This window comes from Piliocolobus tephrosceles, chromosome 17, assembly GCF_002776525.5.
Source record: "Piliocolobus tephrosceles isolate RC106 chromosome 17, ASM277652v3, whole genome shotgun sequence".
Classification (NCBI taxonomy): domain Eukaryota; kingdom Metazoa; phylum Chordata; class Mammalia; order Primates; family Cercopithecidae; genus Piliocolobus; species Piliocolobus tephrosceles.
In genome coordinates this window covers 12,115,078-12,135,441 of record NC_045450.1, presented here as the reverse complement: position 1 = coordinate 12,135,441, position 20,364 = coordinate 12,115,078, and the positions used below count along the sequence as shown (strand labels likewise).

Here is a 20,364-nt window from a genome sequence, read left to right as displayed (position 1 = left end):
TTTAAGTAGGAAAATAGAGTTCCCTCAAGAAATCTCAAGTATGGCAGAATTCCATGGAAGAATCCCTCTTGTGGACATCTTAATCTGAAAGCATTCAGCTTCACACTGAGTGAGCAAAGCCAGTTGCAGAACAGTGGGTGCATATTACAAGCTCACAGGCAAATCCTTAAAAACCCACAAAGCAGCCAGGTGCAGTGGCTCAGGCTTATAATCCCAGCACTTTGGGAGGCCAAGGTGGGTGGATCACTAGGTCAGGACATCGAGACTATCCTGGCTAACACAGTGAAACTCCGTGTCTACTAAAACTAGAAAAACTGGCCGGGCGCGGTGGCTCAAGCCTGTAATCCCAGCACTTTGGGAGGCCAAGGCGGGTGGATCATTAGGTCAGGAGATCAAGACCATCCTGGCTAACACGGTGAAACCCCGTCTCTACTAAAAATACAAAAAACTAGCCGGGTGAGGTGGTGGGCGCCTGTAGTCCCAGCTACTCGGAGGCTGAGGCAAGAGAATGGCGTGAACCCGGGAGGCGGAGCTTGCAGTGAGCAGAGACTGCACCATTGCACTCCAGCTTGGGTGACAGAGCAAGACTCTATCTCAAAAAAATAAATAAATACCCACAAAGCAAGCTCAGTCTGTTTTTGTGCTGCTATAACCGAATACCTGAGGCTGGGTAATTTATAAGGAACAGAAATTTCTTTTCTCACAGTTCTGGAAACTGGGAAGTCCAAGATCAAGGGGCTGGCATCCGGCGAGGACCTTTTCTGCGTCATCACGTGTCAGAAGGCAGAAAGGGAAAAACGAGCCAAACTGGCCCTTTTATAACAGCACGAATCCCACCTCCCCTCCATGGGGGTGGAGCGTTCATGATCTAATCACCTCTCAGGTCACCACCTTTTTATACTGCTGCTTGGTAATTAAGTTTCAACATGAGTTTTAGAGGTACGACCTTCAAATTATAGCACAAACCTACATGTTGTTTATGGTTTACTTAAAAATAAAATCTAAAACAAAAATGACAAATGTTAGTAGTGCTAATTGTTGCCGTGGGTCATAGTATCCTTTATATTTTTCAAACCAGCCAAGCAACAAAAAATTAGCTCCCAGCTTGGTTCCGAGCTAAAAATCAGTCTTTCTAAGGCTTTCAATGAGCTTACCCATTCAGATCATTGCTAGCATTCTAAGTCCTTGCTACTTAAAAAGTGTAGTCTAGGAACCAGCAGCATCAGCATCACCTGGGAGCTTATTAGCCCTCCATGATAGCAGGCCCCACTCCAGAGCTGCTCGAGCCCCAGGGGCTTGGTGGGTACATTAAGGTTTGAGAAACTCTGCTCTAAGCCACCAGTTGTCAACCTTGGCTGCACAATGGAATTACATGAGCGTCTGGGCCTCAGCTCCAGAGATTCTGATTTAATTGGTCTGGAGGGCAGCCTGGACACAACCATTTTAAAAGCTCCCCAGGTGACTATGATGTTCAGCAAAGTTTAAGCAATAGATTTAGCTCTTCAACTCAGAGAATTCTTTATTAGGAAGTTAGTTACATCTGAGCAACGGCAGGCTAGATTAACTCCAGAAAATGACTTTTTGCAGACTTGAAATGGAGGCATAATTTACTTCCATGAAACCGACAGTAATCACCATGGCTGTCTTTTACTCAGTACTCACACAGGGTACTCAATGTGCTTAGCACTTCACATGCATTACCTCTTCATCATCTTTCTAAGGGAGGGTGTATTACCACCGTGGTTTTCTAGACAGGGAGCATGAGGGGTAAAATGGCCATCTCAGATCACACAACTAGGAGTGGTGGAAGCCCCTGCATGACCTTAAGGATGAGCACTGCCTTAAATTGGGCAGCGTAGGTGCCTCACTTGTCTCACCCTTGCCCTAGCCCTGAGCTGCAGGACTCAAATCCATACGTGCCCCATACGACACTTCCTGCTAAGAGTGGCCCCACGAAAATGGAACTTCTGGAGCTGTCAGCCTGAAGGTTAAAATCTTTGCTTGCAGCCAGGTGTGGTGGCTCACGCCTGTAATCCCAGCACTTTGGGAGGCCGAGATGGACCGATCACCTGAGGTCGGGAGTTCGAGACCAGCCTAACCAACATGGAGAAACCCCGCCTCTACTAAAAATACTAAAATTAGCCGGGTGTGGTGGCGCATGTCTGTAATCCCAGGTACTTGGGAGGCTGAGGCAGGAGAATCACTTGAACCTTGAGGTGGAGGTTGCAGTGAGCCGAGATCACGCCACTGGACTCCAGCCTGGGCAACAAGAGCAAAATTCTGCCTCAAAAAAAAAAAAATCTTTGCTTCCATATCCTTCCCTTCAATTTCTAGCACCCACAGGACAGAATCAGCTGTATTGTGTTTCTCTCTGATTGACTAAGCTTCACACAGAACAGTAAATGTTTGATGAGTGAATCAACAAACAAACAATATCAGCCAGGAGCTCACGCCTGTAATCCCAACAGTTTGGGAGGCTGAGGCAGGTGGATCACCTGAGGTCAGGAGTTTGAGATCAGCCTTGCCAACATGCTGAAACCCTGTCTCTACTAAAAACAAAAAAAATTAGCTGGTGTGGTGGTGGGCGCCTGTAATCCTAGCTACTTGGGAGGCTGAGACAGGAGAATTGCTTGAACCCAGGAGGCGAAGGTTGCTGTGAGCCGTGAGCGCACCATTGCACTCCAGCCTGGGTGACAGCAGCGAGACTCTGAAAAAAAAAAAATCTTGGATAGGCTCCCAGTTGCATGATCTGAGACTGCACCACTGAACTCCATCCTGGGCAACAAGAGCGAAACTCCGTCTCAAAAACAAACAAACAGACAAACAAAATCAATCGTTCATCTGTGACTGAATTACATCAGTAGTATCAAACTGTAGGAAAACAGCTCCTCCTAAGCCATCTTCCCTCTTGACTGACATGTGTGTCTTGCACTCACCCCTGGCCCCGAACACCAGCCCCACCCATCCCATGCACTCAAGGCTCCCTAGCTGCTCCACGGTACATCATGAGACCAGCCAGCTGCTGATAAGCATGTGCTTAACAATGATGAAGGGCACAGCTCACTCAGCTCATAAGACTCAGCCAAGGGAAAGAGCCAGCGACCTTGGGGAAGAGGGCTTCACATCCAAGGAGAAGCGAGAGACGGGAGAGCCAGAGTGGGTCACATATGCAGCAGGTGTAGACTGGAGCCAGTCTCTGGACAAGGACTCAAAAATATCGGGGCAACCAAAAGGGACCTTGCACACAAAATTCCGATACATTTGTAAATGGTCTTGAAAAAGAGGGCACTGGGGAAAGAGCTAAAGCAGAGAGTCTCACTGGGGGCTGTGGGGACAGTTTGGGTCATCACAAGGATGATGGGTGCTACTGTCGGAGGTGTTTGAACCATAACAGCTCCATCTGGAATAGGAGCTGGTTAAAATGAGGCTGAGACCCACTGAGCGGCATTCCCAGGAAGTAAGGCATTCCCAGTCACAGATGAGATGGGAGGTCAGGAGGACTGGTATCATTAGATACGGGTCACAAAGACCCTGACGATAAAATAGGATGCTGTAAGGAAGGCGGCCAAAACCCAGCAAAACCAAGATGGTGATGAAAGTGACCTCTGGTCACCCTCACTGCTCACTGTGTGCTAATTAGAATGCATAAACAGGCTAAGGACACTCCCACCAGCACCATGACAGTTTACAAATGCCATGGCAATGTTCGTAAGTTAGCCTACATGGTCTAAAAGGGGGAGGAACCATCGGTTCCAGGAAATCCTGCCCCTTTCCTGGACAACTCATGAATAATCTGCCTCTTATTTAGCATATAATCAAGAAATAACCGTAAGTACTCTAAGTCTGCCGTCCGCTGCTGCTCTGTCTATGCAGTAGCCATTCTTTTGCTTCTTTACTTTCTCTAATAAACCTGCTTTCACTTTAAGGGCTTGCCCTGAATCCTTTCTTGCACAAGATCCAACAACCCTCTCTTGGGATCGGGATCGGGATCGGGACCCCTTTCTGTTGGCACTACCAGCATTTACAGCACAGGGCCGAGGATACTAACTGTCCTGAAAGGCCAAGGCAGTAGCACACAATCAAGATCAGCCTACCTCCTGTGATACTTCAGTTGTCCTGTGGCCATTCATGTAGGCAGAAATCTTACTTATAATCTGGGCCTAGAACGGAATGCCTTTCATATATACTGACTAGATGAGGTTTACTTTATGGTTCACCCACTCTCTGCTCTTTTTCTGGACTCCTTCTAAAGAATGACTTCTGATCTTCTTACCTTCTTAAAATCAAAACTCATCCATGAGAAGGACGTGCAAGCACTTGGCGTCAGCATGTTTTCTGGCAGAGTTGCGCCTGACCAATATGTACTGAAATCTATGTTGTATTATAAATTCCTTTCCTTTCATTTCTCTTTCATATTACAGTAGAGTGTTATACTGATTTTTTTAATTACTTGTGTAGGTAGGTTATATTCGCTATAAATTTCATTTCGGAAGGGGGCATTACCAAATATTTTTATTTAAAACAGATATTGAGTCTGCTAAGATCAAGTCTAAATATGCCAAAGTAGCTGGACCAGGGGTTTGCTAATAAGGTCAGATTATATCAGAGCAAAATATCCAGCCAAGGAAAAGCACAATAGAGAACACAGCAAAGAGACCTTTGGGCTACCGCTTAGAATGACTGAGCCCAGATTTCACCTACCAAGACAGGGTGCACAAGATGGCTGGCACAAGAGTAACAGCACGGTAGTGTCACTCGGGAAAATCGACAGAATCCAAGTGTCACGAGCCCTCTGTGGAAGCAACCCACTGCTGGGGACATCTGCAGGCTGCACCTCACCACACGCACCCCCAATCTGATGGCAGGAACATCCTGGTTTTCCTTTAGAGCAAGCTCTCCTCCCCCTTGTTCCTGCTCCACGGAGTCCAGGTGAGGGAAAGCCAGCCACCCCCAGCTCCAGGGGGAATGGGACCCAGGCATGGGCAGCAAAAGTAACACAGCTGGCCCAGGAAATGACTTCTCCAGAGCTACTGGAAAAAAGTCTTCTCCTCCCACTGGTGGTGTTAAACCGACAGGATTTAGGCTGGGGCCCCTGGGTGCCCTCTTGTTACCACAAGAGAAGAGTGACTTAAGAATGAAGCCACGACTGAGGGAAAGAGAGAGGAGAGACATGGAAAGTCATGGGGACTGCATGATATTCATGGTACCCCCTGAGAGCTTTGATCCAGCCCAGCAAAAAGCTAGCTCTTCTCCTAAAGGTTTAAGTTTCACGAGCCAATCGACTGCACTTTTTCATAGACAGTTTAGGGTGGGTTTCTGTCACCTACTACTGACCCCAGGTGGTAAGATGCCTTTTCCTTTTTTTTTTTTTTTTTTGAGACAGGGTCTCTCTGTCTCCCAGGCCCTGTCTCCCAGACTGGAGTACAGTGGTACAATCTCAGCTCACTGCAGCCTTGACCTCCTGGGCTCAGGTGATTCTCCCACCTCACTCTCCTGAGTAGCTGGTACTACAGGAGTGCACCACCACGCATGGCTAATTTTTGTAATTCTTGTGGAGACAGGGTCTCACCATGTTGCACAGGCTGGTCTCCTGGGCTCAAACTATCTGCCCACCTTGGCCCCCGCAAAGGACTGGGATTACAGGCCTGGGCCACTGCACCTGGCCTCTATGTGGTAAGATTTCAATGAATGGCTGAGAGGCTTCCAGAAAGCCCCAATTCCCAGAAAATGACTAAAAAATACTGTCTTGGGGCAAACCACCATCCACAGGTCTAAAGCCGAGCCTAACTGGCTGCTTTGTGCCAAGAGAAGATGCCCATAGGAGAAGAACCATCAAGGTGCTGGAAGAACTGACATTTCTCAGTGACACTTGTACCGAGTAACACAGTCACTGGACCCACGGTCCCTTCAGTCCCTCATTTAGCCAGTATGACTGAACAATGCCAGGCACTGTGCTAGGTGCAAGGGCAGCTCACTGCCCTCATGGATCACACAGTCCAAAAGGGAAGACAGGCAGTGCATGGACGACAACCCGGACTGCGACTATCTATAAAAATGCTATTCAGGAATACTGGCTCCCATGAATTGTACCTCAGAGGGACCTGACCGGACTCATGATCAGGCAGGAGACAGTGTACAAAGCCTTCCAGCTTTTTTTTTCTTTTTTTTTTAAAGTCTCACTCCGTCTCCCAGGCTGGAGTATAGTGGCCGATCTCAGCTTACTGCAGCTCCACCTCCTGGGCCCAAGTGATTCTCTTATTCTCCTGCCTCAGCCTCTGGAGTAGCTAGGATTACAGGTACACACTACCATACCCAGCTAATTTTTATATTTTTGGTAGAGACAAGTTTTCACCAGGTTGTCCAGGCTGGCCTCGAACTCCTAACCTCAGTGATCCACCTACCTCAGCCTCCCACAGTGTTAGGATTACAGGCATGAGCCACCACGCCTGACCGACAAAGCCTTCTGTATTCATGTAGTCAGAAACAGAAAGCCCCACTCAAACTCTCTTGAACAGAAAAAGAGGTTTACTGACCTACATACCTAGAAAGTCAGGAGGCAGCTCTGGTACCTCTTGCCAGCAGCCTAGCGATAACACCATGTCCACTACAGCAACTCTTCTTCTAATGAAAGAACCCCTCTCTTCCTCCCCTCCTCTCATCCATAAACATAGGCTTCCTAAATCAGACAACAAAGCAACTGTTAATTTTTGAAAGACATGTAACAAAAATTGAGTCTTATTTCTTATCTCTACTAAGCCTGAGAGCAAAGTTTGGCTTTATTTTACATCATGGATTTAAGATATTCCTTCAAAGCATGTTTCTTTTACCAAACAGAAAATAATAATGTGGGCTTCATAAAAGAGTGACAGGTTGGGCGTGGTGGCTCATGCCTGTAATTCCAACACTTTAGGAGGCCAAGGCAGGCAGATTACTTCAGGTCAGGAGTTCGAGACCAGCCTGGCCAACATGGTGAAACTCCGTGTCTACTAAAAATGCAAAAATTAGCCAGGCATGGTGGTGGGCACCTGTATTCCCAGCTACTCTGGAGGCTGAGGCAGGAGAATTGCTTGAACCCTGGAGGTGGAGATCGCAGTGAGCTGAAATGGCACCACTGCACTACAGCCTGGGCGACAGAGCAAGACTCTGTCTCAAAACAACAACAACAACAACAACAACAAAAACTTTCCTAAAGTGTTATATACAGACATTAGGAAAAAGAGTCTCTTCCTTTTGGATCCTGGGCGAGGCTCAGTGCTACAAGAGGCCACCTTTGCTCTGTGCAGAGAGCCTACCTAAGCATGACACCAGTGCACAGAGGGCAGGACCAAGGAAAGATAGAGGGAGAATGCATTGGTGCCACTGGGGGACCTGGATCCCACAGTGCTTGAAGAAAGTAACCTGTCCTTGGATTTCCCAGCTACTGCAAGGAAAAATTCCCCCGGTGACCCAAGCTAATTTGGCGTGGGTTTCTGCCATCAAAAGCATGTTAGTGTCGGTGGGGAAACTGAGAATTGAGAAGTTACCAAGTGGCAAAGCCAGGACCAGAGTCACTGTGCTGTGCCGTTTCCCTAGGTAAGGGTCGGACACGGCCCTCAAAAGCCAGCAGTGACCATGACACATCAACAGGGTGCTTTACGCCACTGCACAGGAAAAAGGAGGGAGAGTGCTCCATGCCACCCCAGCCCCCTTTAAGTTTCTAAATAGGTAAAGAACCAGAGAGGCTCAGAAGCATGAAAAGAATGGCCCAGCCATACAACTGACAACATGTTCATGCAAGTGCAGCAGAACTGCACAGAAGGAGGGAAAAGTCACAACAGGTGAGTGACCGCAAGGCTGGCCCCAGTGAGACACAAGAAGTGAAGTCTGCAGTGGCACTCTGCATCATGACAGGAGAGTAACCGCAAGGCCGGCCCCAGTGAGATACACGAAGGGAAGTCTGGAGCGGTGCTCCGAGAAGCAGTCCAAAGGGCTCCCCCCGAGGAACACTTTCTCCACTACCTTCGTGACTCTCAATCAACCAGAAGCCCCTTCCCGGACCTGGCAGGTTGACTGTTGAGATGACATGTCTACTTAGGTACAGAGAAAATACCCATACTCCAATCTCTAATAACCAAACAAGAGGCCTCTTCAGTCAGGACTCTTATAACGGAGAAAAACCACCACAAATGGCTCAAGGAATGAAAGTAATTTATTGGCTCACATACGTGAAGAGTTCAGAGGAAAGACAGCTTCAGGAAAGACTGGATCCAGGAGGTCAAATGGGACTATCAGGAACTGCTGATTTCTCTCTCCCTCCATTTCTCCACCACATGGTTCTCACATGGGATTAGAATTTCCCCATAAAATAGCAAAGATAGCTGCCAACCACTCCTGGCTGGCACCATCCTTTCAAGGATGCTGTAATTGGCTCTTATCAGACCATCCTGGCCACATGCCCTCCTATAAAGCTCTCATGGTGGCCAGTGCGTGGAACAACCCGACTGTCCAGGCCTGGGTGGGCTGCCCTCCTCTGAAGCCCTGTGGGGGCAGGAGGCAGGCACAGCCCCATTAAACCACATGGACAGAAAGGAAGGAGCAAGGATCCACCAAGGAAAATTGGGGGGTGTGATGGTTAATTTTGCATATCCATGTGTCTGGGCCACCGGATGCCCAGATAGCTAGATCAACACAGTTTCTCAGTGTGCCTGTGATGGTGTTTCTGGAAGAGATTAGCATGTGAGTTTGTGCACCAAGTGAAACAGATGGCCCTCACCACTGTGGGCAAGCACCCCCCATTCCATGGAGGGCCTGAGTAGAAGAAAAGGAAGGTGAGTTCTCTCCCTGCCTGACTGCTTGAGCTGGGACATGGCTCTTCCCCTGCCCTTGGCACTCCTGGCTCTCAGGCCTTCAGACTCAGACTGGAACCTACACCACAGGTTCTCTGGCTCTTGGGCCTTTGAACTACACCATGAGCTTTTCTGGGTCTCTAGCCTGAGGAGGGCAGCTTGGGGGACTTCTTGGCCCCCATAATTATATGAACCAATACCTTATAATAACCCCTTTCTAGAAAAATATATGCATCCTATTGGTCTGTCTCTCTAGATGACCCTAATATTAATACAGGTAGTATCTGCCCCAGGAGGAAGCAGATGCCTGATGGGTGTAGCAGGCAGCCTTCAAGGTGGCCTCTAGTGACCCCTGCCTCTTGCTAGTCACACCACTGTGTGTTTCCCCCAACACTGAACCAAGGCTGACTGTGACTACAGAATATAGCAGAAGCAATCCTGTGTCACCTCCAAGGCTTGGTTATTAAAAACATGGTGATTTTCAGCTTGGGTAGGCCCTCTCCTGCTCCTGGGTTACTCACCCTGGGAAGTCAGCTACTGTATTGGGAGCAGCCCCACGGAGAGGCCCACGTGGCAAGAAGTTGAAGCCTCCTGCCAAGAGGCACAGGATGATGCTTGCAAAGTGGACTCCCCATCCCCAGTCAAGCCTTCAGATGACGGCAACTCTGGCCAACAGCTTGACTACAACATCATGAGAGACCCTGTTGCCCTGGCTAAGCCATTCCCAGAGCCCTAATTCACAGAAATTGTGGGGGATCATAAATATTTATTCTTCTAAGCAACCAAGTTTGAGGATAATTTGTTACACAGCGAGAGCTAACACTGCTATAATACAATGACAAGAAACAGAAAATGAGCCCTCATAATAATTCAAGAACCCATTTACTTGCTTCCTTCAAAGCCACTTTTCCTCATATAAATGTGTGTCTTTTTTTTAACATGTCTCATAGCTTGAGTTTTCTTAATTCAAAAGGAAACAAGGCAATGGATTATTCCGAGGAATGTGACTTACAGAGCCCTAATTGCAAATGATTATTATGCCTCTGCCTCAGGAACTTGCAGCTGCCCAGGACCAAAAAGCACGAGGCTAGTTACATGACCTTGTTCTAGAAAAGCTAGTGATTCTTAGCAAAAGGAATATGTCATCAAATGCAGGATTTGCTGGGCGACACTCAGTTTTACAACCATGAACTCAGAGCCAGTGAAACATGCATATACACAAGCACATACTTAGCATTCGGATATTTCACTTTTCTGAGCAGGAGATAGACTAGCTCCTAATTCTTTCTGCACCATTGCTGTTAAAATAGACCTTTTGATGAGGTAAGGAGACATAATTATTATATTCAAGAAAAATGATAATAACAGTTAACATTTACTATTTATCAAGCACATTGAGCAATACATGGTGTCTCGTTTTATTTATTCAACAAAACTCTATGAGGTAAAGAGTTTTCTTATTACCATTTTAGAACTAAGGAAACAGGCAAGCACAGTGGCTCATGCCTGTAATCACAGCACTTCGGGAGGCCGAGGCGGGTAGATCACTTGAGCCCAAGAGTTTAAAACCAGTCAGGACAACATGGTAAAACCCCATCCGTACAAAAAGAGAGAAAAATTAACTGGATATGGTGGTGCCTGCCCGCAGTCCCAGCTACTCGGAGGCTAAAATGGGAGAACTGCTTGAGCCCAGGAGGTGGAGGCTGCAGTGAACTGAGATCGCATCACTGCAGTTCAGCCTGGGTAACAGAGTGAGACACTGTCTTTAAAAAAAAAAAAAAAAAAACAACTAAGGAAACAGAAACAGAGAAGTTAAATAACTCACCCAAGGTCACACAACTAGTAAGCAGGAGAGCCATTGTCTGACCCTGTCAGTACAAGGCAAGCACCTTTAGCCCTAGCTGTACCCACCTGCACTGTGAACCCTGCACCTGAACACGCACGCACCCGAGGAAAGTGTGGTGCCGGTGACTGAGCCTCACCTTCCAGCCTGTGACACTCCACTGCCCCCTCCTGTGCCCCAGCAGCTATGGCCACCCACCCCCAGGTAACAACTGCCACCACTGACAACTTTTCTTACTCTGGCCAGAAGCAAGAAGAAAGTTCTGACCATTGGCAGAGGTTAACGCTATCTGGAACATGTCAGCAATGGAATTTTTCAAAACTTACATATCCAGCTGATCGGTTTGCCTGTTTCTAGTTTCTCCTTTTGAAATATTGGTCTGTTTTACAGATATCTGTTCCTTCTGCCTGCAGACTGCAAACTTTCAGACACCTTAAACTCTTAGCTACCCACTGCTTAAATAGGGATTATAAAACTGCCCGGTTAGGAAATTGGTTTTATCTACCCCATTTACGGGATAAAATTTTCCCAACAATTGTCATGCACTAAAACACGCTTCCTGTGGAATACACTTAGGATGCCTTGCTCGTGTCCACTGCCATATGCACCCTCACTTCTTTTCCTCCTCACTCAGCCCCTTCGGCCGGATGAAATCATCGTCTCCACCCCAGAGATGAGGAAGCACATACTGCAGAAGTTGAGCAACTCACCCAGAAACACACAATTTGCAAGTAATGATGAAAAGACTCAAGACTACGCTAACTGCTAATACAAGCCATTAAATGACACGGAGGCTGGGCATGGTGGCTCACGCCTGTAATCCAAGCACTTTGGGAGGCTGAGGCAGGCGGATCACCTGAGGTCAGGAGCTCAAGACCAGCCTGGCCAACATGGTGAAACCCCGTCTCTACTAAAAATGCAAAACATTAGCTGGGCATGGTGGCACATGCCTGTAATCCCAGCTACTTGGGAGGCTGAGGCTGGAGAGTCACCTCAACCCAGGAGGCAAAGGTTGCAGTGAGCCGAGATCATGCCACTGCACCCTAGCCTGGGCACAACAGAGCAAGACTCCATCTCAAAAAAAAAAAAAAAAAAAAAAAAGACAGGACATATAATTCTGTCTCTCTTTGCTCACTAAGAACCAGTCTCTAAAAACTTCAGACTTTATTGTGAACATTAAATGCAATTATGCTGCAGAACTCTAGCACGGCCAGGCAAAAGGGCGGTCCAGGTGAGAAAACTAGGCACATTTTACACTATTTATAACAGTCATTTAACTATCTTTGATACTCTCGGGCTATCATTTTAAAATGTGAGAAAAGGGGAAAAGCTCAAAGAATGGAAATTCAACATAGGATCATAGTGCCAACATTCAATAAGACATACTAAACAATTACATTAGAGCCATTCACAGCATCTAACAGCACAGAGGTATAAACTGACTTAACTCTGGGCTCCCTTGCACATCCACAAGACGTGTTTATCTCGTGGTCTTATTTTAAAGTAGATTTACAGAACAATCAACAAACTGCTTATCTTACCTAAAATGAGAACAAACTGAAAATAACCTGAATGTGAAACTGACCATATTAAATTCATCATTCCAATCCAGAATGGGCAATTTAATATGGCGTGTTCACTCAATCAAATACCACATCCAGGTACATAAAAATGGTTAACACGAGGCCTATATGGAAACAACAAAAGCTGCTTTTGCACTCCTAAGCAGTGCTAGAAGGCAGACTAAACAACGACAGGCATAGATTATATGTATAGTAATTAAAAAAAAAAAAAGTTAGTACATGAACAAATTCAGTAAAGATGCATGTAAGCTGGGATTTGGGATTTGGGGCGGTTTACTTGGCAGCTTTCTTCAATAGTACATAAACAAAGTGACGGAACAGGAAATAAAATGGCTTTTAAATAAAAGGAGGCTCAACCATACTCTTAATTAGAGAAATGGGAAAGAAGGATTTCCTGCCAGCACCATTTCCAGCCCTGGCATTATCAGAGACCCAGCAGTTGGATCCCATGGCTGTGAGCACAGCTGCACCGCAGCAAGCGCTCTCCCATGCTGCTGTAGAACGTGCGGCTCACGCCCGTGCCAGGCGAGTTGATGGTCCCTGTCCAACTTACAAATGCGCTGCACTTTGACCCAGCAATTCTACTTCCAGGAATATTTCCAAAATATATACTCATACGGGAAGAAAACGACCAACGCCAAGGTTGCTGACTGTGGCATTATTAGTCGTAGCAAAAGACTGGAAACCATCTCAACGCCTGGCTGTTAGCAGGCTGGTTAAACGAATTCTGATGCAGTCAGATGAGGAAATGTCAGGAGCTCTTAACAAGCAGAGGGCAGCCCCACGCGGACCAATGAGAGCAATCTCTGAGACGTCAAGTGAATGCTGCATAGGACAGGCTATCATTTCACATTAAGGAAGAAAGGCAGGAGAAGACAATGAAAAGGAAAAAAGTATATGCGCACGTATCTGCTTGTGTGTACAGGGAACATCTCTGGAATCAGTGACGATGATTCCCTCCAAGGAACAAACTGGGTAGCTGGGATAAGAGAAGGGAGACTTGAACAGGTTCACCTTTTGTATTTTGAACCACATGCATACGTACTATTTACTCAATGAAATAAATTAAAACACATTTTTTTTGCTTTAGTCACTATCTTTTTTTTTTTTTTTTTTTTTTTTTTTTAAAGAGACGGAGTCTTGCTCTGTCACCCAGGCTGGAATGGAGTGCAGTGGCGTGATTTCAGCTCACTGGAAGCTCTGCCTCCCGGGTTCATGCCATTCTCCTGCCTCAGCCTCCCGAGTAGCTGGGACTACAGGCACATGCCACCATGCCTGGCTAATTTTTGTAATGGGGTTTCACCATGTTAGCCAGGATGGTCTCGATCTCCTGACCTCATGATCCACCCACTCTGGCCTCCCAAAGTGCTGGGATTACAGACACGAGCCACCGCGCCCGGCCCAGGATGCTCAGGTTTTAATGAAGCCACCATGTGCTTACCTCTCCATCCCTCACCCTCTCCTACCTGGCCAGTGCCTGGACCTTCATGCCCTGTCGCTCCTCTTGTTCAGCCACTTTCCTTTTCAAGGTGTCCACCTCTTGCCGGAGCGCGGCTGAGTGCTCCATCTCACCGTCGAGGAGGTTCCGCAGCGATCTGGGAAGAGAAGGTCCCATCTGTTCAGAAGCTGTCAACCCAGACCCCACTGAACCCAGGACACAGTTCCTAACACAAGTCAAGTCCTAAGCCATGCATTTTCCACAAGGCTCTGCATAAATCATTATTCAAGTCTATCTCATGTGAACTGGAGACAGCAAACTCTAATTGACAGCCTTAGAGTAAGAATTAAGGGACAGTCGTCTGTGGCCTGGGCTCCATGTCCCTGATTGCCCACAAGCAGGCCAGCCTTCTGACAGCCTAAATCAAGGGAAAACAATGAAGTGAGCAAATTCCAGCCAAGTCCCTTTACAAACACCCCACTCAAAGGTGTAGCATGTTACAATGAGACCATTTTGTCACAGCTACACCAGGTAAGAGATTTAACCAAGGAAAGGATGCCAGGAGAGGCCAAAACAATAATCCGAGGCATAAAAATAGAATATACACTCAGAGTATCTGAGAAATGTCTAGTCTCATTTCCACCTGTGCCTACAAAACACACTGCAAGCCTGTTTCATGGCCAACTTCAGATGAAACAAGCATATATATAAAATGTCTTATATCACTAAAGCATCTGAGATAGCACAGATAGCATTTTACATTCCCAAGTTTGTTAACCCTCCGACAGGGGGCTTGCAGCCAGCACAGGATTCACTTGTGTATCTGTCATCCCTGGTCTTAAATAAAGGAGAGGACAGCAGGTCTTCTAGAAACCATCACCAGTGACCACCTCAGAGACAGCCAACCATGGTGCTGCTAACCATTTACTTCACTCTACCTGGCTGTTTCTGGAAAACAATTACCAACCATGGTACATCTACACCCTAAATCCAGAGGACACTTGCTATGTGATATCAGGATATGAGCAAAAACATGGCCGAGCGGGGTGGTTCACGCCTGTAATCCAGCACTTAGGGAGGCCAAGGTGGGTGGATCACTTAAGGTCAGGAGTGTTTGAGACCAGCCTGGCCAAAATGAAACCCCATTTCTACTAAAAATACAAAACTTAGTCAGGCGTGGTGATACACACCTGTAATCCCAGCTACTCGGGAGGCTGAGGCAGGAGACTTGCTTGAATGCAGGAGGCAGAGGCTACAGTGAGCCGAGGTCACGCCACTGCCCTCCAGCCTGGGCAACAGAACAAGACTCTGTCTCAAGGAAAAAAAAAAAAAAAAAAAGAATATAATCAAAAACATCTGACCCCCACCACACTCTGATCATTCACTGAAATCTTCAAAACTTGTGTTCCTTGAGAGCTTTGAGGAAATTACCCTCATGGGGCCTGGGGCTTCCCGACAAAAACATGGTATAATTTTTCCTTTCTTTCTGGGAAGTACAAAAAAGTAACAGACAGTGGTTATTGTTCTTCACAAGGTAAGACAAAATCTATGGCTTCTTCCAGGATAATAGCCCCAGCTGGAGCAAGGAGAAAGAATCCCGCAATGGTGCCAGCCCTCTATTGAAAGTTTATTCTAGTTGGAAAACGGCGCAGTCTAAAGATTCCTTTTGAAGACATCCTCTTTTGTTTTAGAAATCATGCTTGTTTGCTTTTATACGTTTCCAGAAAGCACAAGAGAGAAGCTTGTCAAGCAGGATCAAAAATGAGGTTTGAAGGAGAATCATGACTGTGTGTAAAAGAGGATGTGAGTTAAGAGAGGGTGACGTGAACGCACATGCCCCCTCTCCCCACGTCCCAAGGAGGCAGCTGAATCATGCTTGCTGAAGTTCAGGGGGTAACTGCAGGTAAGCCTTCTATGACCAACCCACAGTCAAGATAAGTCAGATGGGAGTCAGCAGCCAATGTCAGGTGGTATCTAGCATGGGTTTCAAAACGGAAGAAAGATTTAATGAAACCTTTCACCCTCTCAAGTGTTTGCAACTGGGTTTTTGGCCAAGTCAAAAGACTCCGAATTTCATCTTGCCCTAAGTATCCCCGATTTGGGCAAACTTTCCTAAGATAAGTGTTCAGATGCCTAGAACATGGTAGATAGACAGGTCTTTGATTAATCATGACTAAAGGCTGCCTAGAGGCCAGGCACAGTGGCTCACACCTATAATCTCAGCACTTTGGGAGGGCAAGGTGGGCAGATTACTGAAGCTCAGAAGTTCAAGACCAGCCTAGGCAACATGTCAAAACTAAAATAACAAAATTAGCCAGGTATGGTGGCATGCACCTATAGTCTCAGCTACTCAGAAGGTTGACACTGGAGGATCACTTGAGCCCGGGAGGTAGAGGTTGCAGTGAGCAGAGATCACGCCACTGCATTGCAGCCTGGGTGACAGAGCCAGAACTGTCAAAAGAAAAAAAAAGACTGCCAAGGCTAAGGAGGTGATACCTAAAGGGTACATAGGGCTTCTTTCGGGGGTGATGAAACGTTCTAAAATGGACTGTGTGGATGTTAACTCCTATCTGTGAATATAGTAAAAACTATTGAATTATATACTTTATTTCTTTATTTTTTTGAGACGGAGTCTCGTTCTGTCACTTAGGCTGGAGTGCAATGGCATAATCTTGGCCCACTGCAACCTTCGCCTCCCAGGTTCAAGCAATTCTCCTGCCTCAGCCTTCTGAGTAGCTGGGATTACAGGCATGCACCACCACGCCCCGCTAATTTTTGTATTTTTAGTAGAGATGGGATTTCACCATGTTGATCAGGCTGGTCTTGAACTCCTGACCTTGTGATCCTCCTGCCTCAGCCATACACTTTAGATGAGTTAATTACAGTGTATGTGAATTAAATATCAATAAAGGCTGTTTTTTAAAAAAGAATAAATGACTGTTCTACCAAATTCTTAGCTTGTTCTATGAAGGTGCTGTTATCACAAGGTTCTCACTCCTTTCTTACACACCAGGCACAAGAGAGATATCACAGTGGCACATCCCCAATGATAAGAAATTGCCAGTCACGATTTTTGCCAAGAAAGCAAAATGTCCCTCATCTGTTATATTCTGTCTGCCCCAGAGGCATAACGTCAAAGAAACAGGCTATTCCTCAAGCCTGAAAATCACAGTACCTGTTCTCCTCCTCCAGCTCATCCTTCCTGTTCATCATGGCCACAATGGCCTGGCGCAGTTCACCTAAGGGGAGAAAACAAAGTCAAGATTAATTGGCAGGTCTCGCCTATTACAGCATACCCTCACCTCTCTGGATTATATGCTATTAAGGATGACTTGTCTAGATAAGTTCCCTTTTCCCTTTCAAAAATAACTCCTATAACAGTCTAAGAGACTCAGCTGATCAGGGTCCTGGATTTCAGAGCACAGTCTCTGGAGTCAGGTCCCAGGTTCAAATCCTGCCTCTACAGTGGATTAACCTTGGGCGAGTTAGTGATCCCCTCTGAGCACCAACTCCCTTATCTATAATATGAGATCTTAACAGTTACTATCTCCTAGAAGTGTTGTAAGAATTCAGTAAGACAATATATAAGTGAGATGCTTAGGAATGGTGCCCAGCACAGGATAGCATTTAGCAAGTATTACTGATCAGTATCATTATAGTCTTTGCAGAAATGCAACAGCAGAAGACAGGAAAATGGAGATAAGGTAGCCGTATGGCTCACAAGCACAAGTGGGTTAAACATTTTCAAGAGTTAGGGGATTTATTGAGCTCCTGTCTGCCTCACCTTGGGAAATAAAGGATTTTTTAAATGGTCTATGCCCTAGAGCAGCAGACTAGATGGTAGAATTTTCTGAAGTGTGAAACAAGATCACCACGGGCAATATGGGAAATCAACCCCAGACGGCCATGTGGCATTTGGAAGAGCAAGTATCTGGGTTCTGGGCCTTGCAGGCACAGGATAAGGGGGTCCCCAATGCTGCTACTCAGACTTTGTAGCTGAAAATGTTATATTCCAGGGGGAAATTCTAGGAGGAAAAAAATGTTTCCCGGGAGGTTTCAGAGACAGCAATGCTTGCCCGGCAAGTACAGCCTCAAGCAGCCTTAAGGGATGAAGGCCGGGCATGGTGGCTCATGCTTGTAGTCCCAACACTTTGCGAAGCCAAGGTAGGAGGATCATTTGAGCCCAGGAGTTCAGGACCAGCCTGGTCAACAGAATGAGACCCCATCTCAAAAAAACAAAAACAAAAGAGATCTCAGCACAAGCCCCCTTGCAGGAGCCCAAATCACTGCCCAAAATCCACCCGTGAGAAACAGAGGATGATGGATGCTATCCCAATCCACTCTATCACCCTGGCCTCACCCTTCCCTGCCCTTCCCTGTCCTATACATGGTGCATCTCTAGCCTCTTGGATGAGGCACCTGTGTTTTTATCAGCATCAAAATGACTGATATCACAAGCGCAGCCAAAGCGTACTCTGGTAGTGGGAATCTTTTCAAAAAGCCATCACAGAAAGACAAGCTCTGAGACTCTTCCGCCTTCCTCACGTGGCTATGACATTATGTTCAGATTAATGGTGGAGAAGGAAAGGGACCGAGAGCTGGCATGCCCCCCAAAATGTTCTTTCAGCGGGCTTGAACCTGAACGCACATTCACCTTTGCTGCCACTTTGGCTGTTCCGTGACTCTTTGGGGGCAGTAAAGCTGGTAGGTAACGTTGGGGTGATTTCCATAGATTGGGTAAATATTATACTTCGCCAAGCATGAGTGACACATACAAGCAGAGGAGCTCCCGAATATGTAATTTTCTCTCCTCTCCCCTGCGCCGTGCAGCCCGTGATTTGTTTAGTCTCTATCACTGTGATTTCCTTCCTCTTTGTGACCTGCCACAGCTCACATTTCGAGAGAAAACAGAGCAGCGCTTCTGCACTGTGGCCTCTGCAAAGCGTGGCCACGCTGGGGGGGGTCCCCTCTCCTATGGCTGAAAGGCAAATGACCATCCATCTCAACATTGGTTCCTTGCTCGGCCTCAGAAGACAGAACCACAAAACCAGGCAAGAGCACAGGGGAATGTTAATTTAAACCATCGGAAACTGATCTGAGATAAAAAGCAGCGTTGAAAATGCTGTGGACGGGATGGATTCGTCCACAAATGCAGCTGGGCAAGGAACCACTGGAAAAGCAAGACACCAGACCTCAATAAATCTCTGTTCCTGCAATGTTCTGAAATTAATTTCTGGTACAATAATGTTTAAATATGTGAAAAGGCCGGGCGCGGTGGCTCAAGCCTGTAATCCCAGCACTTTGGGAGGCCGAGACGGGCGGATCACAAGGTCAGGAGATCGAGACCATCCTGGCTAACACAGTGAAACCCCGTCTCTACTAAAAAAAATACAAAAAAAAAAACTAGCCGGGCGAGGTGGTGGGCATCTGTAGTCCCAGCTACTCGGGAGGCTGAGGCAGGAGAATGGCGTAAACCTGGGAGGCGGAGCTTGCAGTGAGCTGAGATCCGGCCAATGCACTCCAGCCTGGGCAACAGAGCGAGACTCTGTCTCAAAAAATAAATAAATAAATAAATATGTGAAACAAAGCAATAAAAACTACATAAGTATCTGAACAAACATGTATGCAATCTCTCTTCACCTGAAACCGAAGACCAACTCCGTTAAGGAAATAATAATTTTGCTATAGTATCTGCACATCAAGGGTACATCTAACACACATGGAAAATTGGTCCATTGATTGTAGAACTTTAAGCTCCTCAGGGCAGTAAATTGGCAGTGTGGAAAGAAAATCAGTTTTCTTTCCTTTTTTTGAGACAGAGTCCTGCTCTGTCGCCCAGGCTGGAGTGCAGTGACATGATCTCGGCTCACTGCAACCTCTGCCTCCAGGGTTCAAGTGATTTTCCTGCCTCAGTCTCCCAAGTAGCTGGGATTACAGGCGTCCACCACGTCTGGCTAATTTTTCTACTTTTAGTAGAGATGGTGTTTCACCATGTTGGCCAGGTTGGTCTCGAACTCCTGACCTGATGATCCGCCTGCCTCGGCCTCCCAAAGTGCTGGGATTACAGGCATGAGCCACCGTGCCCTGCCTTGAACATCAGTTTTCTAATTAGATCTACCTTTGAATCCCATGTCCCTCACACTTCAGTTTGAGGTCCCAGCAAATGGTATCATCCTTGCTTCTCAGCTCCTTCAGCTGGAAAATGTTGCTGGTATCACCAGCCTCATAGGATAGAGCAGGGGCCAGTAAAGCTTTCCCTGAACCACACCCACCCATTTCGGTATTGTCTAAGTCTGCTTTGATGAGTTGTTTCGACAGAGACCGTGGGCCCCACACAGCCTGAAATATCCACTGTCCAGCCCTTTCCAGAAAACATTGCCAGCCCATCTTAAAAGAACATCACAAGTTCTTCCCTCCATGCCCCACTCTCAGCCTTCTTCATTCAGGGCTGAAGGCAGGTCTGCAGCAGCTGTGACACTGTGCCAATCAGGTGGGGCCACTGGCTGTACCCACACAGGACACTGCAGATGGAGAGAAATGGAACAGCAGGAGAGCCACTGCTGCTTCGGACTCCTGCTTTTTTTATGGCTGTATATTATTCCACTGCATAGATGTATGTATATGTATATGTATATGTATATGTATATGTATATGTATATGTATATGATGTGTATA

At 46.7% G+C, this 20,364-nt stretch overlaps 1 protein-coding gene across 1 annotated transcript in view; it reads right to left on the bottom strand.

Moving 5' to 3' along the window:
• SNX29 (sorting nexin 29) overlaps positions 1–20,364 on the bottom strand; it is a 593,032-nt gene that overhangs the window by 427,353 nt on the left and 145,315 nt on the right. Inside the window, exons 13-14 of the mRNA XM_023231145.3 lie at positions 16,865–16,928; positions 13,718–13,846 (exon numbers count right to left, since the gene is read on the bottom strand). Coding sequence (XP_023086913.1) covers positions 13,718–13,846; positions 16,865–16,928 — 193 coding nt within the window. The remainder of the gene's footprint in view (positions 1–13,717; positions 13,847–16,864; positions 16,929–20,364) is intronic.